Genomic DNA, 27,939 nt, shown 5'->3' with positions numbered 1-27,939 from the left:
AGGGGAGATTTAAGATTAAGGAAAGCCACGCACAGATGGGTTTCTAACATATTTTTGTTTTTAATTGGTCTTATGAGCACACTGGCTAGGAAAACAGAAAGCCATTTCCTGACAGCTTAGTAGACTGGAAAAAATAACTCAGCTGAGTTCTCTGCTGCATGCCACCTCTATGTGGGACAAGTAGCCCTGGCTGCACACACATGGATGGATGAACACTTCTCTGCTCACAAACACAACGCTGAAACTAACTTGGGCTGGGAAGAGTCAGAAAACAACCCCCTGTCATTGATGGGAGATGTCAGGTAGAATGCCATAAAATGGGAAAACTTGGTGCAAAAAGGACGCTCAGAAGCAACAGGACAGGAGCAGGCCTTTGACGTGGGACAGCAAACAAATGTCTTGATGCTGGGACTTGAGCTACAGTGAGGAGGAAAGATGCCCAGGATGCCTGTGGGGCAGCCAGGCCAGCAGTACTCGCTCTCTGGGCTGTCCAGGGTGAGAAGCAGCCTCGAGCAGGACGGTGGAGACATTATCTGACTGAGGAGCTGCAGAGGCAACTCGTAGGAGTATAAGGGCAGCATGTCATTTGCACAAAACTAAGCAGACTGCGGCATCTGTAACAGAGAAGGGAACTGCAGATGCTGTTCAGATAATGAACAGCACAGCGTGGCAGCGTGTGCAGCCTTTGGAGAAGGGCAGACATACAGAGCAACCCAAGGCTGGGCACAGTCAGCCAGCAACCGCTTCTCAGTCACCTCCGGGTTAAGCAAACTATGTTTTATATCAGATTGGCTTGTTTAGAAACATCTTTGTCCTTGGTGGAGAGGGTTTTCTTTACAGGCACCATGAGGAGACAGACTGATGAGGTCAGCAATAAGGAGACTGCATTTTCCAGACAGTGAGTGGGGACATACAAAAAGAAAAAAAGACTCCTGACAATTACTATGAAATCAGAGTGGGGCATTAAATTCAGAGATGCAACTAAATGGGCAAGAGCACTCATAAACACATCGAGCATGAAAGCAAAGCTAACCATCTTATTAGCATCCTTCAGAAAACAGGGATGTGTGGTTTTATGAAAGTATATCATTGCTAGGTTTAAAATATCCACCGAATTATCAAAGGACTTTCAGTTATAGCTGCATGCAGTAATCCTATTCTCTTAAAAAAAAAATACAGACATATATAAAAATACAGTGACATTTATAGTCCTAGCTAAGGGTTTTGTGGGTTTATTCAGCTTTAAATCCATGCTGTATATGGGTCTTTTGAACTAGTTGATGCATGTAACTACATCCTGTACCACAGAAGCCGCTGAAAGGAAGATTCACTTTATAGGCCAAAGCAAAAATTGGTTTGGGACAAACAGAGCATTGAGATAATCTGTTTAAATATTGTATCAGATTGGCAATATAAAGCCATAACGGAAAAAACAATTTCCCCTTGTACTGAGGGCTGGATACACAGGGCATGGATAAAGCACGGCCCGCAAGCTGCTGCAGAGCACAGTTGATTCCTATTAGGAAAGAGAAGTAAATGTATCCTGTTTAACTTTATTAGCCACAAAGCTCAGATAATGAATTTAAAATAAAACCACCCTCAGTCACCAGCAATTGCTTATCTACTAGATGTATATATTTAGCTAGAATCAAATCAATTCACCTAGATGCAATAGTCACAAAGTTCAGCACCTCAGCCTGCCACTGTGACCACATCTCCCCCACATCTACACCTGGGCACGGCCGCCCTCTTCCTCACTGCTGCAACCACAAGTTATTTGTCTTCACCCTCAAAGCCCTTCCCAGCCAAGAGCATCTGCCATGGAGGTGGTGGCTCCTGTCTCTGTGCGGCTTGTGATGCCAGCCCCAGCACTGCCGAGCTCAATTCTCAAACCTTTGTACCTTTCCTACAACCGTGGGAGAAACTTTGCAAAATATCCATAAAACCACCCTGTGATTCTCCTCCTAATTCCTTCTCTGCCACACCTACAATCCTTGATGAGGTTTAGGCGGCAAATATGTCAAGTTCAAACCTGTCTTGGACTCTCCTTACACATATCACTTGGTTATCTCTCACCTCAGACAGACTGTATTTCCACTGCATGGGGAACATCTCCACATTCTGTCTGCACAGCACCTAGCACAGCTCTGGCCCACAATTTAATTTTAATTAAGCAATAAAGTAGCAGTTCACCATTTTTAAAGAGTAGGTTAAAGACAGAGGGTGCATGTGATGGTTTCAGAAAGTCACACAGGAGAAGGTGACATGGGGAATGACCAGGGGCTTACTTGAGCCAAATATCCTGCCTTCAGCAGTGGATATCTGAGGCTATATTTGTTGTCCAGAGTGCAATCCTGCACACAGAGCTGGAGGAGGGGAGCCCTTTCTGACAAGTGCACTGATTAGCTGGTGCCCTGAAGAATGACGTTTGATTACCTTTATCTTCGGCTGCAGAACTGCAAATGTCACTAATGGTCATAAAATCACCCAGTCTTTTTCAAAATACAACCGAAGTAAATTAATCTATTGAGCACAGTTTATTCAATACTTCTTACTCTGGCAAAACTCCCAAAAAAATCATTTGCTTGCTGCATGTCTCCACCATATGGTGTCATTCAATGCAGACTTTCTTTCCTGCATTGAAATCCAAAATTTAATGGAGTCGAGTCACCTACAGAGTTTTTCCAGCTCAAACCTACTAACACAATTTTCTGTCAAAGAGGTCACACAGCACTTTCTGGTTTGGTATATGAACCAATACCAGCATGAATTCTCCTTTCATAATTAAAATCAAACTCCTCTAGTTTTAGCAAGTTTGAAGGGAGCGTTTTGCCCTGCACAGAGAAGAGCTGATGATCAGCACTGGACAATGTCAGCAGTCTTTGTCTGGTTTCAGAACTTGAAAGTCTTGGCCAGTTGCTGGTATACTGTCCTATCTGCAGGTAGTTTCTCATATCAACGTCTCAGCAATCAGTAAAATAAACCAAAACCACGACATGAAACTGTAGTGGGAAATTAACGCAGTGAGGCACTATTAAAGCTCTTGAAAGCTTGCCTTTTTTTTTTTTTTTTTTTTAAAAAAAAACGGGGTCATTTTAAATAGAGCCTTAGTGCCAAACAATGAGGGGCAAAAGAAAGAAATTCTGGGTACTAGGCACCCCTACAGCAGGCAACAGAGATGCTGGTTTTACTAGAAACATGAGCTTGAGACTAGGAGAAAAATGCCTGACCATGATGCTGGTATTTCATCTGCTCCAACAGATCTGCCTAGACACTCCATGACTCAGTTTCCTCAACTGTAAAATGGGGCCAATCTTTGATAAACCCTGGTTTTCACACAGTGACGTCACCTTCAATCAATGGTTTTAGAAAAACACTGGCCATCCTCTGGCCCTGCCATCTATCAATAATATACCATCTCACTCAGTAAAGATTGTTATTTCAGTGATGAGGAAGCCACAAGCCCGGCTTCACACAGCATTTCCTAAACTTTGGAAAGCAGCACATCCTTTCATGTAGAAGCCTCCCTCCGCCCTTGCTGTGTGCCCACCACAGATGCTGCTTAACGGCGCCAAAGACTTCAGTGCTACACGTCCCTTGTGCTATGCAGTTTTATGGCTCATCTTTCCCACTGTGCTCCACCTATGACCTTCCACCACCTCTGCCCCACAGCTGTGAGAAATGCTGGTATGCTCTGCAGGAGACACTTCCCCTCTGTACTTACTCACTTGGATGAACACTGAAATAATTTAAACCTCAGCATTAACCCTCTTATCACTGGAGCTGAAGCAAACAGTCATTGAAGGGGGTTTAAGCACTTCCCAATGCAATCATGACATGCCAGAAACATGCTCATGGGCAGCTACCACAGCTCAGATGACAAGCAGTAAATTGTTACATCAAGCTATCTGTATGATTTCTGACTGTTGACCCACACTCCCAGGCTGCCATAGCTGCTTTGTATATATTTGCTGGTGTTTCAAAGAGTTTCTACCACTAAGGATTATTCTGTTTGAGCGAAAGTTGAGAACCCAGGGAAACAGTATGCAGTTCTGTCCAGCCCAGCCAGTCCACCAGGCACCCCGAAGTGCCACCCACCCTGCCTGAGAGGCTGCAATTCAAAAAACAACTCCCAGAAATGAAAAATAGACAAAGAGGCAGTAAAATGTATCAAATAACATGAACACTGGAAAACACCCAGTCCACCCTTTCCACACACAAAGCGCTCAGATAACAGCAGCCAGATCCCAGACTACACCATCTTATCGGGACATCACAAGCAGAAGAGCAGATTTGGCCAGCAGCAGCTGTGGGCCAAATGTGTCCCACAAAGCACCACACTGCTGGAGGCAGCTGCCCTCATCTTTACAGCAGATGTCCATCCTGTGATGGCTTTGGTGTCTGGTGTGACATGCTCCATCATCAGCTGATCTAAAATAGAACAGATCCCACAGACCTTATCTCAGTCTCCTTCTCTGTGGCCCAGCAGGTGAGGACGCAGCCAGCATTAACCCAGTGAAGATGAGGAGCTACCTTTACTGCTCTTGGTTACATCTCTTTCCGGGCTGTCCACTTGCATGAATCCAGCTTGTGTCCAGAGGTCTCCTGGACAAAACATAGCTTTGTCCTTGGGAAAGCTCTTTCCCCATTGCGATTTCCTGTTGCCTGTGCTCTCTGCACACGCTGCATCCTCAGCAGCGGCTCCTGCACCTACCACAGCTCTCTCTGCCCCAACCCTTCCTTCAGTCCTTGCTGGACTCTTCAAGTATCCAACTTGCCCACCCCAACTACTCCAGCATCTAAATCCAAGTTGTTTCCAACACCCCTGTCCATCATCCAATTCTGCCCCAACCTTGATTCAGACTATACTACAGCCTCACTATGCCCTGCCTGTCTCCCAGCATTGCTCTCCACCCTAACCAGATCCTTCACTGCACTCAAGACCCCGATTCCTCCCTTCAATCCACATTTCTCCCTCTCAATTATTTTATCCTATTGAACACTTCTTTCCTCCCTGGGTCCTCTCTTTCTCTCATCAGCATCAAAACGCCACTTCCAGCCCTTCCAACTCTGTATTCCTATCTCTTCTTTTCAGCCCTGACTGTCCTTCACCTCCCCAGCCCCTTGCAGAAACCCCCAGAGCACACATCCCAGAAAACTAGCCTAACCAGCCAACACTGACTGGATTTTCCCAGGGACTCACCAGACCATTCATCCCACCCAACTGGCAGATTTCTTTCTGCCCCTGAGCACTGTGCCCTCAGTCCCATCCATCACTGAACACCCAACCCCTTCATCCATGCACTCTCTGCTATGGCTGAACTCCCTTTATAAGACTGTTTATCAACAACTGGCCCTTCCACCTCAGCAAGCTCTTCCATAGTTTACTCAACTTCTGTAGCCAGGATCCAAGCCCCAGTGTGGCCCCCTCCCACCCTGGCTGGATTGTCCAGTGTCCCTTCACAGTCACAGATGCTCCCAGACTCTCCAGTGTCAGTCCCTGAACGCTGTCCTCCATCCTTCACAGGCTCCTCCATTGCTCCTTTCCTCCTCAAGCGAGCCACTGCCATCCTGCTCCCCAGCCTTTCTAAGCACTCAACCCTCCATCATCCCTTCCATACCTTGACTGAATCAATGCCAGGCAGGTTGATCCCATCCCAACAAAGGCTCCCCAATAGCATCCTCAAGCCTCCCTGCCCCTGCCAGGGCCTGATTGAACTCCCCTCTCCAGGTCCCCCATAACCTCCAGGTCCCCCATAGCCTCCAGCTCCTGCCAGGGCTCTGGCCCCTGTCAGCATCTCCCGTGGCTGGAGGCCCCAAATTTACACTGTCCCCAGCCCTAGCAGCACCTCTTTGCCTGGGCGCCCCCAACCCCCTTAGACCCAGGCCCCCAGGCCCGACTGGATGCTCCTGCCCCAGGCTCCCCCCAGATGCCCCCCCCCGGCCCGCCAGACCCACGGGTGGGTGTCGCCAGCCCTCACGGTCCTACGCCTGCCCGAGCTTCTGCCGTCAGTCACGGCCAGGCACGCCGGCCCCGAGGCCCGACAGGCCCCGGGTGGGTGTCTCCGGCCCCCATTACCCCACACACCCCCACGGTGGGCGCCCGCGACCTAGGGCCTGCCAGGCCCCTCAGGTAGGCGCCATCAGCCCCGTTACCCGCCCGGCCCGGGCCCAGCACCCCCCGCCCCACTCACCATCCTCCGCGCGGCTCCGGGGTTACCATGGGCAACTGCGTCACACACCCGCCGCCGCTACGTACAGCGTCAGCGCTTCCCGCCGTACGTACGGAACGTGACGACGTCTAGGCGGGAGGGGCTGAGCCCGGCGCCGCGATCAGCCCCGCCCCCTCCAACTGCGCACGCGCACAAGGGGGCTACCACAGCCGCGGCGGGCGGGGCAACGCTGCAGGGGAGATGGGCGCGGCCGCTCGGGCCTCTGTGATTGGCTGAGGGCGGCCACGCAACGCAGCCCCGGGGGGCGGGTGGGGGCCGCGTGGGCAGGCGACGGCGCGCGACGAGGGTCTGGGGGTTGCAGGTAAGGGCCGCGTGGGGCTGCGCCGCGGCGCGTGGGGCGGGGCCGTGCAGCGCCGTGCAACACCGCGGGGGGGGCCCGTGCGGTGCTGTGCGTGCAGTGCCCGGCGCTGCGGGGAGCGTGCGGGGCCGTGTAGTGCACTGGGGGTGTGCAGCGCGGTATGTGGGAGGCGGGGCGAAGCACGGGAACGCTGCAGAGGTGTTGCCGCCTGTGCTCCGGAGGGCGTGCAGTGCAGGGCCAGGGAGGGTGCCGCGTTGTGCCGCGGGGGCAAGCAGTGCCTTTGGGGACACGCAGTGCCTTTGGGGACACGCAGTGCCTTTGGGGACACAGTGCAGTGCCTTTGGGGACACAGCGCAGTGCCTTTGGGGACACGCAGTGCCTTTGGGGACACAGCGCAGTGCCTTTGGGGATACAGCGCAGTGCCTTTGGGGACACGCAGTGCCTTTGGGGACACGCAGTGCCTTTGGGGACACAGCGCAGTGCCTTTGGGGACACGCAGTGCCTTTGGGGACACGCAGTGCCTTTGGGGACACAGCGCAGTGCCGAGGACGCGGTGCCACGCTGTGTGCACATCTCGCGGGGTGGTGGTGCGGTGTCGGGCCCCAGTGGGGAGCGCTCACAAGTCAGTGCTGTGCAGCCCTGGGGAGGGGGCGCGCTGGGCTCCACGGTGCTGTGCAGCACAGTCCCACCCCAAGGAGAGGGTGCTGAGAGGTGGCAGTGAGAGTGGGGGGACCCCATGGAGGCAGGGTGGTGTGTGAAGGAGTGGCCTCGCTGCAGCCTTCAGCCGGGGTGCAGGAGGCTCCCGGGCTCAGGGCTGCTGAAAGTCCAACTTTCCCGTTAAATATAAACCTGCTACAGCTCTCACCCGGTTAACCACTCCTGTGGCCGTCGCAGGCCTGCACTCAGTGGGCAGGTGAGGCAGGATCTTCCTCAGCTGCTTTTTCCCCTTGCCCAGACCCACACCAAAATGGCCACCGCCCCCCTGGTCTTCAATATTGATGCCCCGCGCTGGGACCAGAGCACTTTCATGGGACGCCTGAAGCATTTCCTCAACATCACTGACCCGCGGACAGTGCTGGTGCCGGAGGAGGAGCTGGACCGAGCCAAGGCGCTGGTGGAAGGCTGCAGGTACCTGACCGCTCTGCGGGGCCACGGGGAGCGGAGGCAAGCGTTCCCAAGCGGCTGTGCTGGGATGTAACATCAGTCGGAGGTGGTTTTGGGGGAGTTTCCCAGGCTTCTTCCAGGAGCCTCAAGCTGTGACAAGTTTCCCTCGCGGGAGATGTTTCATCTGCCTTTCATGTTTGGCGCCTGGGGCTCTGTGCCCCAGCCGTGCCAGGTGCCAGCGGGTCTGTGTGGCTCTCCCCGACGGGCTCTGGGCTTGCAGGGCCGGGTTGGTGCCGCCGGGAAACAGCCGGGAGCAGCTGCTCTACGCCAAGAAGCTGTACGACTCGGCCTTCCACCCTGACAGCGGCGAGAAGATGAACCTCATTGGGAGGATGTCCTTCCAGGTGCCAGGGGGCATGGCCCTCACCGGCTGCATGCTCCAGTTCTACCGGTGAGCTCCCAGGGACGCAGCTCTGACAGCCCCCAGCCCCTCAAGGGGTCCCTGGTGGCCGGGGTATGGCCAGTCTGCCTCCTTTGGGGCTGGCTGCTGCCTGAGGCATGCCCACGGCAGCTGTGCCTGCCTGCATCCCGTGGCCAAGCCCCGTGTCCCTGTGCCCCGTCCCCAGCACCCAGCCTGTGGTGGAAGCATCACGGATCCTCCCAGTTCCCAGCATGGCTGGGGATGGTCTCGCTTCACCCTCAGCTCAGCTCTTCCTAGAGCCCCTGTAATGATTAACACAGCCCAGTTCTCAGTGGCTGCTGGTCTTGCTCTGTGGACCACAACAAACATGGAAACCAAGGATCAAATGTGTCCCCAGGCCAGGCTGCTCCAGTGTCCCCAGCCCATGCCAACAGCTCCCTGCATTTTGCTTCTGAAATGGCTGGGAGGGCAGGGGGATGGGAAGCAATCCTGTCACAGGCACAGAGACTGTGTGGGACATATACTGCCTTTCCCAGTGGATCCTCCTCCCATCCCATCCCTGTTTGCTGGACTGGTTTGCCGTTTGCTGGTGAGGTCCAGCCTCGGCCTGGGTGGGGGATCTCCCAGTGCTGATGGGTCACTCTCCTTCCAGGCCATCTCTATCCTCCTTCATCCCAAAGCTTGCTCAGACCCATATCTCCCCCTGTCCCCTCCCACCCCACCTCAGTGTCCCTGAGACACCAGGAGGAGCCCAGGTCACCCCCAGAGCTACGTCTGTGCCACCTCCTTGCCACTCCCATTGACAAAGGCTTATCTCAGCCCAGCAGGGTGGCTGCCGCCCTGCTGAGAGCTGGGTCTCCCGCCCCTGGCTGAGCACCCCACATGGCTGGGCCCCCTCCAGTGCTCCTCAAAGCCCCATGGCAGCCAGGACTCCTGAGGTCATTTCCCAACTCTGCCACTGGCTCATGGCTTTGCTGCTGTGCCTCAGTTTCCCTTTAGAGACACCATGACAAGTGTATTGAGGGCATCCTGGCTGTCCCTGCCATGCCTGGCCACGGGCACAGCCCTCGGGTGCTCTCCTGATCCCTTCCCTCTGCAGCACGGTGCCCGCTGTGGTTTTCTGGCAGTGGGTGAACCAGTCCTTCAACGCCATCGTCAACTACACCAACCGCAATGCTGCCTCCCCCATCTCACTGAGGTGAGCGTGCCCCACACAGGATGAGGACCCTCTGTGTCGGGACCCCCTTGGATGCCCCTTAAAGACCCCCTGTGCCCCATCTTGGGCACCAAAGGAACAGGATCAAGTTGAAGTTGGTGTTTCTGTTCTCTCCCTTCTTTGGAAATCACTGTCCAGGCAAATCGGGGTGGCTTACATCACAGCCACCAGTACAGCCCTGGCCACTGCAGTGGGACTCAACCTCTACACCAAGGTACACCGGGCCAGGGCTGGGTGGGGCAGCTGGCCTTATCCTGCCCTCCCGTGCTGACACCAGCCCGTCTCCCGCAGCGAGCACCCCCCTTGCTGGCCCGATGGGTCCCTTTTGCAGCGGTGGCTGCTGCCAACTGTGTCAACATCCCCATGATGCGGCAACAGTAAGTGCCACGCGTGGCTGGGGTGCTTGAGGGTCCCAGCTCCCTCCAAAGGCAAGCTGGTGGCAGCCGGGCTCCTGGGCTGCCGGGTTGTCCTGCCGTGGTTTCCCATCCCGGGGGCTGGAGGGGGTAGGAGGACGGGAGGGAGGTGAGCCAGGGTCTGCATGTTTGCAGTGCCGGGTCTCTGGTGGAGGGTGCTGGGTGGGGTGGCTCAGCCTCTGCCTGGAGCAGGAGGGGGATTTGGGGCTGAGGATAGCCATTCTGGGGTCTGGGCTGGATGGTCCCTCAGACCCAAAGGTTTTGTGCGTGTGGTCATGGGAGAGCCCCAGCTCATGATGTCCAGGGGGCCCATATGAAGACCCGTGTCTGCTGCTCAGGGTCCCCCACAGGTCATGGCACGGGGAGCTGGGGTGTTCTGTGAGGGACTGTCCCCTGGCTCGGCTGCGGGTCCCAAGCGGGTGTCTGTTCCCCAAACGGCCAGACCCTGTTCGCAGCCATGCCCTGAAGATGGCAGCATTGGCTGGGCTGGGGACCACAGTGCTCCGAGGCTTTGGAGCCCTGGGGACAGGGCTGGGGGCAGCAGGGGCTGCTGTGCCAACACAGCACAGGGGACCCCATTGGCACCCCCTCACCCCATTGCTGTGTCCTCACACTTCCCTGACCATCCTGGCCCCCACTGACAGCTGCTTGTCCCCTCCAGGGAGATCATCAATGGGGTCACGGTGACAGATGGGGACAATAACGAGCTCGGTCGCTCCAGGGTGAGTCTGGGGATGGGGGTCCTGGTTGGGTCATGGAGTGGCAGTGGCTCACCTGCTGCTTTTGCTTGCAGAGGGCGGCAGCGAAAGGCATTGCACAGGTTGTGTTCTCCAGGATCACCATGGCGGCACCAGGCATGAGTGAGTGCAGGGCAGGAGGGTCGGGGGCCAGACCAGGGGCTCCCCCGGGACCCACTGCCTCACCCTCCCCTGCTTCAGTTTCCCCCAATAAGGAGTGTGGCCCTGCATCCCAGGTGGTGTTTGGTCTCATCTCACTGACAGAGCTGGTCTCCCCATCCTTCCATTCCCATCAGAGTCCTCTGAGCCCCCAGCCCTTCTCATCCCAACCCACAGCCAATGGGGGATGTGGGGTGCTCCCACAGCACTTGGGCCTCACAAGAATGCCTCTCGTGCTCTCTGGTCCCTCACCTCGCAGCCTGGCATGGCCTCGCCCTCGCAAGACCATTGCCATGCCACAAGCCTGGCGAAAGGGATGGGAACATGAGGAGCATGGGCCATGCTGCCCAGGTGGTGCATGGATGGATGCATGGATGGATGGATGGATGGATGGGGGTCCTGTGCCAGGCCTCTGCTGTGAGCAAACACCCAGTGGCCCCCCAGCACAACTAGCCACTGTCATGGCCTCCAGGAGGATGGTCCTGCTGGGACTGCCCTGTGGGCTAGCTTGCAGGGGGGCCCTGACCTTTTCTCTCTGCACCTAGTTATTTTGCCCATCATCATGGAGCAACTGGAGAAATTCCCCTTCATGCAGGTGAGCCCATATTTCTCCTGCCATGGCTTTTCCTTGGGCCCTGTAGTGCCCCAGCCCTGCTCCCCAGGCACCAAGACAATGGGGGTAAAAGGGGGGGTGGCAGAGCCCGGCTTGTTTTGCCACCTGTTTGAGTCACCAGTACGCCAAAGGTCTTTTGGGTGACATGGAGAGGCTGCGGGAGGGTGTCGTGGGTTGGTGGCACCCCAGAGGTGTTGGGCATTCAGCCCCACGGAGAGGAGAAGTCTTCCCGCTCTGTGAGTGGGGCTTGTGAGGCCGGAGACTCACTCTGGGCTCTTCCCTTGCAGCGGATCCGGGTTCTCCATGGGCCTCTGCAGGTGCTGCTCTGCGGGGGCTTGTAAGTATTTCACTGCTCAAATGCCTGTGGGTGCCTGGAGCGTGGCTTTGAGGGATGCTTGAAAAAATACCTTTCCCAGCAGGGGACTGCAAAGCTGCTTGCCTTTCAGCCTGGGTTTTCCCCAGTTATTGGAAGTCATGGGGCATGAACAGCACCTCTTGGGCTGAGATCCCTGTGGCTGGAGGGCAAACGGGCTGCAATCCCCAATACTAATGCTCAACTCTTCTCTCCCACAGCCTCCTGTTCATGGTGCCAGCAGCCTGCGCCCTGTTCCCACAGAGATGGTACATGTCCCACTGCTTTCCCCTCCTGTGCAGGACTTCGGAAGCCTTCCTCCTCCCCTTAGTCTTCTTTGCCCATCCCAGGAGAACATGATGGGCACCCACCCTTCAGCCCGAGGCAGTGCCTGCCTGTACATGCTGGTGCCCTGGGCAGCAGGAGTGTGCGTGCCTCCCCTGCTCTGTGAGCTCTATGCTGGGAGCAATGGGAGTCCCAACCCCAACAAGCAACTTTCTCACCCCCAGCACTGGGAACAGTGGATGCCAGGGATGGGTGGTGGGTCTTGACTTGAGCCTGCAAGATCTGAGGGACTGCAGGGGACCTCACATGGCAATGGGGAGGGTGGCCTGACCAGTGGTCAGGGAGGAGGATTGCAGGTCTCAGTAGTGTCTATCCCCTCTCCCCACAGCTCTCTTGCACTGGCTGACCTCGAGCTGGAGCTGCGTGACAGCATCGTGGCCAAACATGGGGACAAAGTGCCATACGTCTATTTTAACAAGGGACTGTGAACAGACTACCTCAGGAGCTCTCACACCCCTCCAGCCCCCTGCCACCACCAGCCCCACATCCCCTGAGCAGGGCTCAGAGGCACAGTCCAGCCAGATCTGCATCCCAGCCCAGCACCATCTCTGATGCCTCCTTCCCCCAGAGAGGCAGGATCTGGCTCTGCATGCCCAGCTTGCAGCACTTTGGTTTCTTCTGAGCCTACCCCCATCTGCTGCTGGCCATGTCCCTGCCTCCCTACGTCCCTCTTGCCCTAGGCAATGGTTGCACTTCTTGTGCCTTCCTCCTGCCCTGTGCAGGAGGATCTGCCCAGCTTGTCTAAGCCTCAGCCCTGCTAGGCATCAGGCTCTCTCCCTCAGGGCTCAGAGCACAGTCCTACCTCCGAAAGCGGTTGCTCTGCCATTGCACCAGGGACCAAAGTACGTTGCTGCCTTAAACCACCACAGTGGCCTCTTACCAAGAGCTGAATCACGCCTTGGCAGGTAGGAAGGGACCTGTCCCCTCTGCACAGGGGAGCACCCCAAAATCCAGGGACCAATACTTGGCCCGTGCCTTCCTTGCTCTCACGTTCAGATTTTATTCACTTTGTGATTACCACAATCCAGGAGATAAACAGCTAATTGTATTAAGCTCTCATTTTTGCAATCTACCTACTCCTCTGAGCATGAGAGTCAGCAGTCACCCTTGTCCTCCATCTCAGTGTTTCCACAGTAGGACAAAGGACCTGCAGCTTTGGGGGACACTCGACTCTGGTCCCCCTTGGGCAGGGGGAAGGAGACACAAGAGTCACAAAGCTGTCAAGGCAGTAACTCCAGCTCTGAATAGCAGCACTGCAAATGATAAAGAGGAGAGTTAAAAAATAAAATGCGGTGATTTTTAAGAAACAGCTGTAGGTTCTGCTTTTGGCTGGTCTGTGGGTGTCTGGGCAGGGTGGTATGTGGGTCTCATGCCTGCCTTGAAAGGGAGAGGTGCGGGCTCTGACTGACCAGGCACTAGGGTGAGGGTCAGCACGGGGGCCAGGAGAAGGAGGAAGAGCTGTGAGGCTCTGCAAGGGCTGGCATGAGCCCTGAAACCCTTGGGAATCCCATGCAGCCTTCACTGAGAGGTTCTCGGGGCTGCAAACTGTCCCAAGACAAGGGACAAAGGGAAATGACAGTGCTGTGCTCATGGTGACTCTCATCCAATTGGGGGGATGACACTGGGTGATCCTTCCTATACCCATGGGTGCTGTTTGTCTTCTTGGCCAGTCAGCATTTGCATCATGCTAATTTAGGTCTGCCACGAGGCCTCCCCCACTCCAAAGAAGAGCGGCTCGAGTTTGCTGCAGCCTATTTTCAGAGGAGGAAGGAGCCGCAGAGTTTAGCCCAAGTCCTGGGCCAAAGTCCCTGCCTTCAACCAGGCACTCTGCTGATGAACATCCTTTGGTGGGACAAGCATGTTTCTAATCAGCAATATGATGTGGCTGCTTGGAGAGCCTCATGGCCCAAGGGGTGGTCCACGGTCATCCCTCCAGCCAGAGATACGTCACATCCCTGAGGGCAGCGGCATCCCTCCATCAGCCTCTTGCCCAAGTGCAGACACAGGGTCTGCAACCAAATGGCTTTCTGGCATTAGCTGCTCTGCTTCTACAGAGAGAGCAGCCAAACCCAAAACGTACTTCTTGAAGGGCCATGCTGTATCCACAGCAGGTTTGCTTCTGCCCAAGCTGCAACAGGCAGAGGATAACATCTCCAACCGCATGTAGCTACAGCTAGAAAGCTGCACAAGAACTCTGAAATAAATAATAGGTCAGCGGAAAGTAGGAAAATGTGTTCAAACTTATGTATCTGTTCCCTGGGCATTATTAGATCTCTTGTTAATGCACAATTAAAATAATAGATAAGCACATGAAATGAAACAGATGTCACTCCTGTTGGGAATGGGAAGAAGCCACAAGAAGACATCTCTGCTCTCTGCTTTTCTTAAGCTCTTTAACTCAAGTTGCTCTTTCCCTACACCCAAAACTGCTTTGAGCACTTTCAGAAAGGCACCTCTAGCAGTCTGTGCTGTATTTGGGTCCAAGATGCCTCTGACATGCTCGGGAGCACAGCAATGTTTGTAAAATTATGTGCTGCAGCATCCTAAAACTGCCCTTCCCCTGCGCATCGCAGCCATGCTCTTGGTGTTCACCCTTTCTGCATTTGCAGGGTGCAGGGGTCCCGGCAGAGCAGGGGACTCCGCAGCCAGCAATGCCAGGGCAGCAGCCACCCAAAGCCAGGGTTGGGACCATGGTAGGAAAGCCTCAGTGGTTTTGTCACTCCTTTTTTCCTGTCCCCAGCCATACCAGAGGAGCAATGGAGCAGGGGAAACCTCTGAAGAGATATTGCCATCTTACGCCAGTTCTTCCCCTGCCCTGGGGAGTGGGACATGGTGCAGTTTGTTGCTCTTGGCCAGAGGAAGAGGGTTGCTCTGGGCTTGAAGGACTGGCAAGCCATCCTCAAGCCAGACTTCCCTGCTGAGCTTATAGCAGTGGATTCCCTCTTCAGATCGACATGGATCTGTCAGCTGACAGTTTAGCTCAGCAGAGTTTCTAGGTTATAGCTGGACTTTCCCCTGGAAGATTCAAGTCATCTCAACAGCTCATGTTGCTCCAGTGTCCAAAGATGGTCCAGCGCCTGCCTGCACTCCCCAAAACCACAGTAACTCCCCAGCCTGCCTTAGTCTCGCTGGGGAGCAGAAAAGTCGCAGCCAGGCTGCAGCCAGCAAGTCCCCGTTCTGCCAAGGGTGGCTCCAGCCAGCCCTGCCTCCATTTCCCATTGCTGCAACAGGAAGGAAACCTCATTGCCAGGAGTTAAAGCTGGACTTAACCCTGTTTGGAAATAGCTGCAAGTGTTAATTGCTCTCCAGCAGTGAGTCACACCTGATCTGGGCTTGTCCTGTGCTCTGGTGCACTCAATGCCTTCTCCCTGCTGTACCTTTAATTTCAGTGCTAGCTGGGAACAGGAATAAAGCTCCTTTAATAACTGTGCGTGGCCAAAATGTCAGTGCTCCAGCATGTTTACAACCCTCCTTCAAATGATAACCAGATCAAAGACGTCATGTTGGGCTGCGGCAGAGCCTGAGGAGGGGCTGGGGAGGCACGGGAGGCTGGGGGTCTCCTATGAGGCATCAGCAGCGCTGGTGGGCAGGCTTGGCTCCCTGCTCCTCACCCAAAGACCAGTGGAGGCTGGTGAGCTGGCTGCCTACGGACAGAGGAGCTAGCAAGGTACACATGCGATGGGTTAATACCTGCCAGCCCACGCATGCAGCAGGTGGGCGAGCTGATCCAGCCAGGTTAGGTGTGCCCCGAGTGCTGCCCTGATTGAAAAATGCCAGGGTCGGAGATAAGCTGCTAAGCCAATCATTTTTTTTTCTGGCTTTTCTTAACTAGTGATCTGAGCATCTGATAAACTTTGTCATGCCAATCCATCATGGAGGCTGCCTGGGGAGCTGGGAGAGGCAGTGTAGAAAGCCTCTGCCACTGCCCCAGAAATAGCAGTCATCTCCCTGGAGCTGGGAATTAACCCCAAGTGCCGGTGTCCCCACCTCACCCAGGGGTGGAAGCCCAGGCAAGGGACTGCTGTGTGGGGACATGCCAGGACCCAGCCATGGTGGGAGATCCTCTTCACGCTGCTCCTATCTCCTGACAGGGCTGGTACCAACACGTGGCTGCCTGCCGGGTGCCTCGCGTCCACCCCTATGCTGCTGCCACCACTTTAGCACCCTCTCCATGTCAAGGTCCCCAGTGTGCCCCAGGTGCAGGTGGGATGTTCGAGTTTGGGGGTCTGTGGGTGCATTGGGGAGGACACCGAGCAGGGATCACAGTAACCGGGTGTGACCAGGTGAATGGAGGACGAGTGCCTGGCTGCCATTGGGGTGTCAGGAAGGCTGTAGCAGGCCAGAGGATGCTTGTGTACCCCTCTTTTTGCCGTACCCAGTTCTGCCCCCGGCGGCCCATTGCACTGGAGGTGCAGGACCAAGGGGCAGCCCCCCACGCCCCCCCCAGCCAGTTCCGCCACACACAATATGGCAGCCCTCTGGCCACTCCAGGCTCCCTCCCCGGTGAGCCACACTCAAGATGGCAGCTCCCTGTACACAGACCCCGCCCCTCCCGGTTCTGCCCTAAGCGACAGCGCACTAAGCCAATGGCGAGCCAACTGGCGTGCCGTCCGCCCAATAGGCGACCGGCTAAGGCGGGGCGGGGCGCGGGGTGCCCCCTCGGCTCCCGTCCCGGGCCGCAGTCGGGCTGGGGAGGCGGGGAGCGGGGGGTGGGGGGGATGGCGAGGAGGCTCCGCGCCGTGATGGCCTTGCTGTTGTTCCAGGCCCTGCCCGAGGGGCTGCCCGCCAGCGTGGAGCCTGCCCAGGTAGGGGCTGCCCTGGGGGGGGCACTTGGGGGGGGTGGTTTTGGGGTCGCGCCGTGCTGGGGGGCTGTGTCCCGGGGGGGACGCGCAGTTCTGGGGGGGCAGCGGTATGAGCGCGGGGGGATGTGCCCTTCGGGGTGAGGGAGGTGGCCTTTGGGGTAGGGGGTCAGGCTGTGCTGGCAGGGGTGGGAGCGTGCATGGGGTGCCCGGGGCTCCCGGGGCTGGGGGAAGAGGCTTTTGGGGGTCTGCCTAAGGTTTGGGGAGCCCCCTTGGCTTAAGTGAAGCTGGAGGAGATGCAGAGACCGGAGTTTTGGGGTGCTCGTGTGTCGTGCGGATGGAGAGGTGTTGCACGGATCTAGGTATGGGTGGCAGTGCCTCTTGGAGGTGCTTTGGGACGTGGAAGAAAGGTGTGGCAGCAGGATGAGGAAGAAAGATGTTTAGTGGTGGTTGACTGGAGATGATGGGAAAGATGGCTATAGTGAGGGCAGGAGGCTTGAGCTGGCAGCTGCGCTGGGGTCTGTGGATGGGGGTGCATGTGTCTTCTCGGAGTGGTGACAGGAAAGAAGGTGGCCTGTGAGGGGATGGGGCTGGAGGAGGTTTGGGATGGGCTGAAGGGTGGCCGTGGGGCAGCTGGCCAGAGGACTTCAGTTGGCAGGGAAATGGGACTTGTGTGGTGCTGCACAGGCCAGGTGAGCTGGTCCTCCCATGGCAGGAACTGCGGTGAGGAGGTTCAGTGCAAGCCTTTGCTCAGAGGGAAGGAAAAGGGAGAGTGTTTCAGCTGGGATGAGGGGAACTAGGCCTTGTTTTTGTAGGCTCTGACTACCCGCTTACTACTTTTTTCATGCTTGGAAAGGTTTTAATGAAGTTTATTCTCTCTTCTTCATCTCTTTACTCTGTTTCCTGAATTTGCTGCAATGTGTACCATTCAGATCTTGGGTCCCCCAGTGTAGATGCCTGTAAACCTCTCCCACCTTGATCTGTATGCTCGGTGTCACTCAGAGAGGATGGTACTAAGCCAAACAACCTGTGCGTGACCTGCATCTTAGTGTTCATGGAGTCAAGATGTCTTTCTCGCCCTATGTAGAACATAGATCGAATATGATGGCTTCTGATTTGATGCGGTGCATTGCTTATAAGGTACAAATTGTAGTTTGCAGTTGTTGAAGGTCTGAGCCAGTGAGATGCAGATCTGTGACTGTGTAGGTCACAGATTCTGTGGGTTGCATGGTACTTGGTGTCACAGGAGTGCAGATGGAGAGTGTCCCTTCTGGAAGAGTTCCACTGAAATAGTTCCCAATGCTTCTGCAGGAGGAGGAGGAGGTCAGGAGTTTGTCTGTGACTACAGATGTTACCTCCCTCTTTGAATTTCCTTATTTTCAGGGTGCTGAGAACACCAGATCTACTTTTAAAGCCGTGTAATTCCCTGTTGCTAGTGTCATCCCAAATTTCCTTCAGCTGCACTGAGGCTAAAGTTTGGCCACTGATGTCCTAGGGCACCAGGTGCAGGACTGTGTTGAACTGTGTGCTTTCCGCGTTGTCTCAACTGCCTTTAACAGATGGAAGTCCTAGTGCTTGCTCCATTTCATCTGTGAGCTGAGGTACATAAACTAAGTGTATATAAGCACATCTCAGGTCCGTTTTGCTCTCTGGTTGTTGTGGTATTCCAGCTGTGAGAAGTGGTCAGGTGGAGGATTATCTGTACAAAAGTTGTGAAAGCCTTCAACCTTATACATGCTAATAAAAATACCATACCTGCTTTGAAGACTGTGAAAGATGCTCTCTGCCTTATACAACTTATACATTAGTCAAGGAGCTGGTAGAAGTGAATAGGAAGTAGAAAAGGAGGAAAGGAAAAAGGAGGACGGCGTGGAAGCAATCATACAGCTAAGCAGCTCATGAAATAGTTGCATACATGACTTGTGGATGTCCTCTCCAGTCAGTGCATCAGAAATAATCCTAAAACATTAAGTCTTGAGTGGCACAATACATGAGAGTGGGGGAGAAGAGCTTTGTCGGCCTATGTTTTCTTTAGAGCACTTAGGTATGGGTGTATCTTTTACTCATTTTCTTTTTATAGTTTGTCTATATAAAACTCGCAGTTTATTTTAGATCTTAAATGTAGACTCTGTCTATCAAAAGGCTGGTATTATCTCACTGCATACTAGAGATTGAAAGCTACCCACTCAGAAATGACAGTGGTAATGTAGGATCTTGGAAATGAGTATGTAACAAAAGTTTGTCTGCTTTGGTGTTGCCTTAGAGCCTGATTTCCTCAGAGCTGATAGGCTTGTAGAGAAGAACTGCAATAGGTTAGTGCTGGACTTGGAAGATCTCTGCACCAAGGGTTCCTGTGTTTCTAGCTGGAACCCTGACGGCATTTACCTCTTGTCCTCTCCAGACTGTTGCTACCCTTACTGCCTCTCGTGACTGCTGCTTACTTCCATATACCTTGCAGAGATTTGCCATGCCCTGCTTCCTTCTGCTGTCAGGGAGATCTTGCTGTTCAGGGTCCATGCCTCCTAGCCTGTCAAAACTGTCCTGCAGACCTGGTGGTCTAAGGCTGGGAGGTGCTGCAGGAAATGTGTGCTCTAAATAATTCAGGAGGTGGAGCTGTACTGCCTAGCCACACTGAACAAACATTCCGGAGAACACGCTGTACTCTGCAGGAGGCTCTGATTTTTCAGGTTAAAATAAGTCCAGGCTGTTGAAGATCTTCAAAGACCTTTCTTTTAACTAAGACTTGTTTGGGGTGGTGGATGGGAGAGAATGAACATAATTAGGTCATCACCATCCTGAGTCCAAGTTGTTTAACTGTCTCCATGACTATTCCTTGCAGTTTCACTTGTAGTCAGAGTACAAAACTCTGTTAACTGGAGTTGAAGGATTTATCAATAGATTATGGGCAGAAATATTGCAATTATGTGATAAAATCGGGATAAACGTCACAGGAAGAAGAAATCTAGCTATGTTCAGTTGCAACTGTAGATATGTAGCCTTAACTGCAGACCTTAGCTGGGCGCTCCCCTCTTGGTTAGAGGGAGATGAGGGAGAAAGAAAGAAATTAATATATTTTAAAATGAGTTTGATCAAATTTGTAATGAAAAACTTTGAATATTAATAACTTCTCTAGTGTAGCTTGTCTCTACAGGGCAGAGTAAAGGTTATTTGACCGCCTTAACTATCTGTCTGCTTCCCACGCCTGCAGCTTAATTATCACATCGTTTTCTCAACTGTTGTTTTCTTTAAAAACAAGAGATTTAAGTGAATGCTAACTATGTGACAAGTCTGCAGAATCCATCTTTCTCTAATAAGGTGGTTTTGAGCCAAAATCTGACAGAAGCATGTTTTTAAAGACCGATTTCATCCCAAATTAAAGAGTTTGCTTGAAGTACTGTGACTTGAGGGATGATTCATCGTATGTGACAAAGAGGACGGATCCTTGCTTTAAGGAAGAACTCAGCGTGACTGTCGCTGTGGCTAACACCCCCGTAACACAGAGTTTCTGTCCAAGGCTGTGCTCTAGCTGTGACCACAGCTCTGATTGCACCAATATGGAGTTATCACACTTCATCCAAGAGTTTGGCTGCATTTGGGCCCTTTCAGAGCATCACTTCAGGCAGTTTGTGAACTGAACAGGAAAGTTTCAATTATCCTCATGCAAGAGAGGCTCATTTCCTTATCTGTAAATTTAAGACAACTTTTTTGATTAAGGTAAAGGTAATTAGTTGCAACTGCACATCTGTGTCTCCTGAAATGCATCAGGTCATTTAGGACGAGAGCTGCTTGTATAACCATATGATATATTTTGTCTGCCATGATATCTTTGTCTGTGACTTCTGGTTTTTGGCTTGCTAATTTCCCCAGTTTTGGCAGGAGGCAGCAGAGATCAAAGTACGTCCTGTACTTGCTCAGAACAGGAACCTCTAAATAACTGCACAGATTGGATTCAGGACTGCTCGTACCGTGATGATTATACCACCATGAACTCCGCTGTCTTGTCTGTATAGCATGCTTTCCCGCTGTTTAAAATTCTTTTTGTTTGTGAGTTGCCCTCACAATTACACACAATGCTGTAAGAATTTCTCCTTGCATCTCTGCAGCTGTGCAGCAGATGGAAAGCCTGGTCTGAAAGCATCCGATGCATCCTGGGGAGGAGTGTGGCTGTCTTCTTCAGGATAGTCAAAGCAGCTCTGTGACTGGGACTGGTCATTGCCTTTCTGAGAATTTCCCTGCCACCCTCCAAATATTAATTAGCAAAAATATAACACTACCTTAAGAATAAACTTGGGCAGCTTTTGTGGGGTTGTGCTATGCTATGGGAAAACTTGGAAAGTTTCATATTCTAGAGTTGTTTTGATATGGTTGGGGATTTTTTCATCCTCCCAGCCTCAAAAGGCAGGCATGGTTGGGGCAGGTCAGCCTCATCAGGCTAGAGGCAGCATCCAGTACTGGCTGTCCTCAAGCGGTGGCTTCTCTGGGTGTAGTGCTGCTAGGCAGCTGCTGCTGGGCTGCAGGGATCCTGCCCAAAGTGGTGACACTGGCACTGGCCCTTCTAGACAGAGGGATGGGATGTGCTCAGTGTTTGGCCACATTTCAAAGGCAGTTACTCAACCCTGGCTAAAACACCCATCGACCCCTCACTTTGATTCCTAGAAGTGCTACTCCCCTAAGCAGCTTCAACAGTCACTTTTCTGCTAGTAAAAGTGGAAACTATGCTCTTTTATATAGTTCTGTCAGCCTGTATTAACCCAGTGTTATCTTGAAGTTCATCTTTGTCTGCCTTTCTATGGTATCTGAAAGGGATTAATGTAGGTAACGGTTTGAAATTCTTTGTAATCTGAAAATACGTAGGCATTCTCCAAGGTAATGGGCAGTATATTTAGTAAATGTAATTTGCCCACCTTTTCTTTTTGCCTTTTTTCTCCTTTAAGTTATATTGGGAGGACTGGCAGGATTGAAGAGACGTTAGCTTTTGGCAAAAAGCTAGTGATGGGCTAGTGATCTTTTGGATTACTTCTCTATCCAGTGTTGTCTGTGCTGTGCCCTTTGCTTGTGGTTGTGCCTATGCAAACGTTTCCCTGTCAAGCATGTCTTGCAGTTTTAGTAATGCCGAGCTACATGTGGCCTTTTGTTCTGTCTCCTGACAATGTGCAGATTTGGTACTGGGTTTGGGGATGTTCCTCTAATTGGAGTTGCCCTTTTTTACAGGGTACAGGGTAAGAATTTGCCCTTTATGGTTAGCTGCATAGGAATCTTCTCAGCTTGTTAATGCATTTAACTGGTGACTTTATGGCTGTACACGCTTCTGTCTTGCATTTGTTTCACGGGGTTCATGAATTCAAGACTACCAGGCAAGCTGCTCCTGCCAGGGTTGCACTGCTGCTTTTGCAACATGAAGAAAAGGACTTGGCATGTCAGAGACCTCTCAAAAGCAGTCTCTGAGGCAGGGCCAGTGACAATCTTGGAAGAGCCATTAGTCATGGCAGGGCAGAGATGCTCATTGCACACTGCAAGACAAACTGATTGCACTAGGTTTTGCTCTGTGCTTCTGAGTTGGGAAAAAGCAAGCATGGAGTGTGGGACAGTACTCCTGCATGACTTCATGGAGAGATGCTGATGGGGAAGTCAGGTCCCTCCTCCCTGCTGTCTTGTGTTATTAGAAAACCCACAGCTAAGAAGATTCGTTTTGAGATGCCAACACCTGGGTGCTGTGGCAGCGGAACTTTTGACAGCTGATTGCCTGCATGGCTGAGCCTGTGAACAGTGCACATAACAAATGCACCTGAAATAACAGCCAGCTGGAGAGAACAGTCTTGCCAAGCAGGAATTGCATGCCCATACCTTGCCTGTGACAAGAATTGTGTTGGCATGGCAGTCACAAATGATGCTTTTCCGTGACTTCATAGATACCATTTGATTGCTCAAGGTGCTGCAGAGACCTGCTGTTTATCTGCTTGGACAAGCAGGAACTTGATTATCAGTGGGATCGCTGCCCCCAGTATTATTTTTAGATGACCACTAGGGTCTTTGCAATGGCTTGTGAAGCTGTAATGGAGCGCTTTGCATGAGGGAGCTTGCTGGGTGCAAAGTGAGATGATGCTGACAGATTGATGCAGCAGTCCAAACCATTTAATGCCAGCGTGGCCAGTGCTCCCTGGCATGCTGTGCCCTGAACAACACCAGCAGATAGAAAGGAGAGACTTTACTTTGCATGGAGGTGGCTTGTGGTGCTGCTGGTTTGCAGATCTCCTCCGCTGAGCCAGTATCCATCCACCCGGCATCACCTGAGGTTGGTCCAAACCGGCAAGAGAAAAAACAATGTGAGAGCTGGGTTGTGTAGGAGATTTAGATGCAGTTTCCTGACTCTTTCTTCTTCCCAAGCACTTTTATGCCAGGATATTGTAAAACAAATCCAACCACTGACAGTGCACTGGCAGCTTATTAGCAAGTGACTGCTTGAGAATGTAAGAATTCCCCAGTACATCAGGGGACAGAGCTTTTGCCATTTAAAATGCAGCTGGCCTCTTGCTGCTAATGGGTTGCAGAGGTGTAGGTGGGTATTGGGAGCAGCTACCACTACTGACAAGCTGTAAGGTACTGGGTTTAGGGGAGAAGGAAGAACAGGGACCTTTGCTTTTCTCATGGCCGCTCAAGACCTCAGGATCCTGAGTGCAGTCCTTAGGACTAGCAGAGGAAGGAGTTTGCCTCAAGAAAGGAAGGATCTACTACTACCAGTGAAGAAAAGGATTCTCCCTTTTTTCCTCCTTAATTTTCTTCATTGCCATGAGGTAGAAGTTTATTACTTCTAGAGGTGATGTGTTTTTATTTTATCTCTCGTTCTGGTGTGTGCAAGGCAGTGATAGAAATTTCAGAGGCAACTCAAGAGCAGAGGTCCATGGGGTTTTGTTTTTGTTTTTTGAGATCTGGAAGGGATCATGATCAAAGCAAAAACTAACCATATCTTGGCTCTACTTGAGGCTGAGGGAGCTTGTCAATATACTGATTTGCCAGAAGTCCTGGAGTGGGACACAGTGACTTTAGCAGGAAAGTGGATTTTGTTAATGCGAAGGAGGTAGTTCACAGAAGGATGTGAGCTTTGTGCCGCTATCTGTGTCTGTCTCCCAATTACTTTTGAAGCCACTGTCCAACTTGAACCGAATTTGATAGGAAGAGACCTTGAGGATATATAAGATTTCAACAGAATTCCTGAAAACATAGACACTGAGAGACCTTAAAGAAAAAAAAACAAAAAAACCCCAACAAAACCCAAACAAACAAACAAAAAACAAAACAGGAAAGCATCATTGAGTGAGAAGCTACAGTTGCAAGTTTGTTAAGCACTGTGAAATTTGCAGTGTGTGATTGACTGACTTGATATATGCCCTAGCTTCTGGAAACGTTTCAGTTGGAGCTCACAGTTTGCTGGCCTGCAAAGCCAATCAGCCTTGTGGAAGAAACTGACGGGAGCTCAGCTTTATGGAGCTCCAGTGGTTACAGCACTACTTTTATTTTTCTTTTTTGTCTCCTGCTGGCTGAACAGCAAATTGTAGGGGAAAAGGCTGATAAGCTGTAGAAACAGTTACAAAGTGTGTTTTGCCAGGCATCTCATCAGCCATCTGAAGTTTTCCCAGTGTAAAAGGTGTTGAGCATTGCCTGTTGGACAGTGCAGAGGCTTTTTAATGGGCAGAATTCTTTTCTTTTGTGTCCTAGCACACATATATGACCAACAGGTTGTCCACTAGAGACTTTTTTTTTTTTTTTTTTTTTACTTAATATGGAACTGGAGCTCATAATCAAGACAGTCTGGGATAATGCTGTCAGTCAAACAATGGTGTAATTGTGGCAGCCACACCAGTAGCCTGATATGGAAAGAGTGCAAAATATGCAGGAGTACTCACCCTTGCCAAGCTCTGTATTCCTGACTCTTTGTAATAAGCTTTTTATTTGTTAGTACTCTATCAGTAGTTGCGTATTATTTTAAAATCTCTTTTTCTATGTGGGATCATCTTTAAATCCCAGGTGGTGGATGATGGACAACAGGAAGCCGCTGGAACTGCATGTCTTCTGCCTCCAGCAGAAGATCAGGCCATTCCATTGCATACAAACATTCCCTGTGAGAGCCATCCCACTGGCTTTGGGCAGAAAATCAGTCCCATAGAGGTAGCAACCTGCTGCAAAAGCACCTTTTAGAACTCTCTCGGCTAAACAAGAATGGGGAGTGACTGATGTGGAATGAAATGGTTAAAGAGTGGTTGGGGTCAGTCTGAGCCAGGAGGTATAGGAAAGGCTGGAGGAGGTGGTGGGCATTGTATAAGGGTGTTGTAAAGACTGGACAAAACTTTTTAAGGCGGCAGCATATCTTCAAGGCCTTGATACTGTGCTGAATTAATCTCATCCTGTGTATCAGTTGTAATTGTATCTGGAAAATTACCAAAAGCGCTCCCCCCTCCCCTTCTTGTGGGGAGGGTAGACTTTTCTTCAGATACAATCTGAAAGACCTTTACTCTGTGCTTGGAAAGCATTTAGTGCAGCTACCTGAATGAATGTGAAATGCACGTGAAGGTCATGACTCATGTCCGGGTCTCTTGTGTGATGAATTCCTCCTTTCCTTACTAGTTGTCTCATTTGTTCATTTTCAGACCGCATTTCAAACAGTGAATGCTGAAGAGAAGGAGGAGGGTTTCACGTGTATTGTGTTGTCTTCAAATTACCTTGTCCTTTTGATTTCTGTCTTTTTAGAATAAGGAAGCTTCACAAACAGCTTGCATTTGACTCTCCAGTCTCCTGTGATCTGAAGCTTAGATAAAACAGGCTTGCAGACATCTGTCATTGCTGATTGTCTCCATTTACTGACACTTAGTGCTTGGACTCAGACAAAGCCCTTCTTAAATTGCCGTGTCAAAAATAAGAACTTTTAATTTATTTTCCTCTTCTTCTCCTAGCTGTATTGTTCTCTCCTTGTCTCATTGTTCTGCTCCTTTTTCCTACTCATCTTATTAGGAAATTTTTGCATCTCATATACTTGATTATTAAATATTGGGCTCATGTTTGTGGCTCATTGTTTTACTTAGTTTCTTGCTTTTCTGCTCTGTCCTTGTATCTCTGTACTTCCTGAAGTATGTGATCATACTAAACCACCAGAGAGTGGTTAGGCTCTGGAAAAAAGAGTCAGGAGTTTTCTTCTCCTTGGACCCATTTTGTGCTCTTAGGCCCATCCTTTGACTGCAGAGTCTGAGGATCATCCTGGCATTAAAAGATGAATTCAGGAAGTCTGGAGTGATCTTGCTCTTCATAGTATTGTTTTTCATTCAGAAACCTGTAGTCTGCTTTCCCTAGATGGACTAGCTGAAGAAGCACTCCCCCTTTATTTTCAGCATGCTATGTATTTATTGAGAAGCACCATGCCAGGAAAATTTTACCATTAAGGAACCAGACAAATCTGTTGCTGCCTTGTTTCACCTTTGCTGGCATGTAACTTCAGGCTGATACGAAGTGTAAGGGCTTGCTGAATTCTTCATGTGGACAAAGCCCAGATAAATCTTTTTTCACAACTTTTAACAGAGCAGATAAACTTTGGAGAACAGAACGAGTGGCACTGATGGTTTCTCGTCTGTGTCTTATTATTTTGCAGTGTGTAACCAAAATTCTTCTTGCTATGATCCTACTTTAAAACATTTTTAGAAAAGTGAACAGGGGATTAAATATATTCAGTGTGTCCTAATAAAACAGGACTAAATTTGTGTATGTAAGCAGTGAACATTTTGGCTTTGGCTTGAGAACGTAGAGATCTGCAGGGGACAAAACCAGCACTAGACAAGATGTTCACAGTGACCTGGCTGGGTGCTGTGCCACTTGCATCTTGATCTTCTGGAACCAAGCAAATGGAAGGTGTATTTGTGTCCATTAAACTGTGCACTTTCCATGAGTGTAATCTGAAGGCTGGGTGAGCTGCTGCTGTTGATGTAGCCATTACCACGCTGCTAATATAGAAAAAGTTAATTTTACAAATCTGAAAACCTTAAGTTCTGGTGGCATTTTACAAGTCAAGACAGACTCTTAAATGAATGACCCTAGATTTTGTTTATTTATATCTTTGCTATGAGAGCTCTTTTTATCACTAGCTCTTCTCTTGCACATACACTGCCTGCCAACAGTTCTTCTGGAGGCACTTTCCTTCAGGACAGCATGCAAGGTAAAACTTGTTTATGCTTTTAACTAATATCTTTAATTAAAGAAACAGGCTTTAAAAATACTCCTCTTATCTGGTTCAACCCATTAACTTGTTCATTTACAGGTCTTACACTGCTTCTGTGTCAGCTTTTTCCCTGTCCTGACAGCAGACATCTTGCATATTTACCGTGGTGAGGGCTCTTGAGGGTGAAGTGTCTTGATAGTTTACTTAACCCAAAGGATTAGGGCAAAGGTAAATGATGGGAAAAAAAATACTGTTTTCAAAGGAAGTTTCTTGGGGTTTGTTGGTGGGTTTTTTTGAGGGTGAATTTATAAATGTGAAAAATAATGATTTTTAAAAGCCACAGTGTGCTCCTGAGTCCTTCCTTTGAGACACGAGTACTTTTTGCAAGACCTCTTCAGTTCTGATCCTGGCTTACCATGTGATACTAAGAAAGTAATTTCACACTTCTCCTCTAAAATGGGGACATTAAAATGGTGAATGTATTATGAATGGTGAGTTTTTTGGTATCAAGATATTGGGAGATTGTGTGGTACCAGATGTATAAATACTGTGTAATTTCCCTCTTCAGCTGGAGGTCTGGATGAGAGTCTTCAGGTCTAAATTATTAATTGTTAACCAAGAAACTCGGGGTTTTCTTCTGCAAGGTTTCAGTCCAAAGGTTTTCAATGCCCTCAAGTACTATGGTCAAACTTTACCTAATTGCTGAGATACAGTTTTATCGTTCTTGGCTTCTTCTGTACTTGAGTGGGGACTGTTCTTCTATTTGTCTGGAAAGCATTACTGTGAATAATCAACATGTGAAGACACATAAGGATCAGGCTTTTGTGCACCTCTCAAATTGCATGTGCTGTGTTTACTGCATAGAAGACAAATAGTCCAACTGAAAGCTTTTCCTTCTTCATAACTCCCAGTTAATGGGTTCTGTAGTGAAGTCAAGAAGTTGAATTTCTTGTTATCATATTCCCCCTTGGAGGCAAGAGCACGCAGAGATGCAGACTTGGGACTAGACCAGCAGGTTCTGTGAGCAGAGCTTTGAGATGAGCGTGAGCTT

The 27,939-nt window shown here is 51.0% G+C and overlaps 3 protein-coding genes across 6 annotated transcripts in view; 2 read left to right on the top strand and 1 right to left on the bottom strand.

Annotated features, from left to right (window-relative positions):
* Positions 1-6,339, bottom strand: part of ARL3 (ADP ribosylation factor like GTPase 3) — a 30,520-nt gene extending 24,181 nt beyond the window's left edge. The window contains exon 1 of the mRNA XM_032988557.2: positions 6,195-6,339. Coding sequence (XP_032844448.1) covers positions 6,195-6,197 — 3 coding nt within the window. The 5' untranslated portion in view covers positions 6,198-6,339. The remainder of the gene's footprint in view (positions 1-6,194) is intronic.
* A 38-nt stretch (positions 6,340-6,377) lies between these two features.
* Positions 6,378-13,198, top strand: SFXN2 (sideroflexin 2). 2 transcript variants are annotated; one of them, XM_042791994.1, is made up of 12 exons: positions 6,378-6,534; positions 7,487-7,659; positions 7,916-8,086; positions 9,156-9,254; positions 9,411-9,486; positions 9,564-9,649; positions 10,347-10,407; positions 10,479-10,545; positions 11,127-11,176; positions 11,482-11,531; positions 11,768-11,815; positions 12,220-13,198. In XM_042791994.1, exons 2-12 carry the CDS (start codon positions 7,499-7,501, stop codon positions 12,317-12,319), a joined length of 969 nt encoding a protein of 322 aa, XP_042647928.1. In that variant the 5' UTR covers positions 6,378-6,534; positions 7,487-7,498; the 3' UTR covers positions 12,320-13,198. The 2 variants fall into 2 exon arrangements, 1 of the variants encoding a protein (XP_042647928.1); XR_006165251.1 differs by lacking the exons at positions 11,768-11,815; positions 12,220-13,198 and having other exon boundaries at positions 10,479-11,176.
* A 3,411-nt stretch (positions 13,199-16,609) lies between these two features.
* WBP1L (WW domain binding protein 1 like) overlaps positions 16,610-27,939 on the top strand; it is a 60,276-nt gene continuing 48,946 nt past the window's right edge. Inside the window, exon 1 of one of the 3 annotated variants that reach the window (XM_042788154.1) lies at positions 16,610-16,696. In XM_042788154.1, coding sequence (XP_042644088.1) covers positions 16,610-16,696 — 87 coding nt within the window. The remainder of the gene's footprint in view (positions 16,697-27,939) is intronic. The other 2 variants (XM_042788171.1, XM_042788160.1) reach the window with 2 other exon arrangements.

The sequence above is a fragment of the Tyto alba genome, unplaced genomic scaffold, assembly GCF_018691265.1.
Source record: "Tyto alba isolate M040663 unplaced genomic scaffold, T.alba_DEE_v4.0 Super-Scaffold_1, whole genome shotgun sequence".
Lineage (NCBI taxonomy): Eukaryota > Metazoa > Chordata > Aves > Strigiformes > Tytonidae > Tyto > Tyto alba.
This window is presented reverse-complemented; position numbering and strand designations above follow the sequence as displayed.

Coding starts and splice junctions, on each gene's coding strand:
- SFXN2 (XM_042791994.1), top strand. CDS start 7,499: ATGGCCACCGCCCCCCTGGTCTTCAATATTGATGCCCCGCGCTGGGAC. Junction 10,408..10,478: donor ACGAGCTCGGTCGCTCCAGG/GTGAGTCTGGGG, acceptor TTTTGCTTGCAG/AGGGCGGCAGCGAAAGGCAT. Junction 10,546..11,126: donor CATGGCGGCACCAGGCATGA/GTGAGTGCAGGG, acceptor CTCTGCACCTAG/TTATTTTGCCCATCATCATG.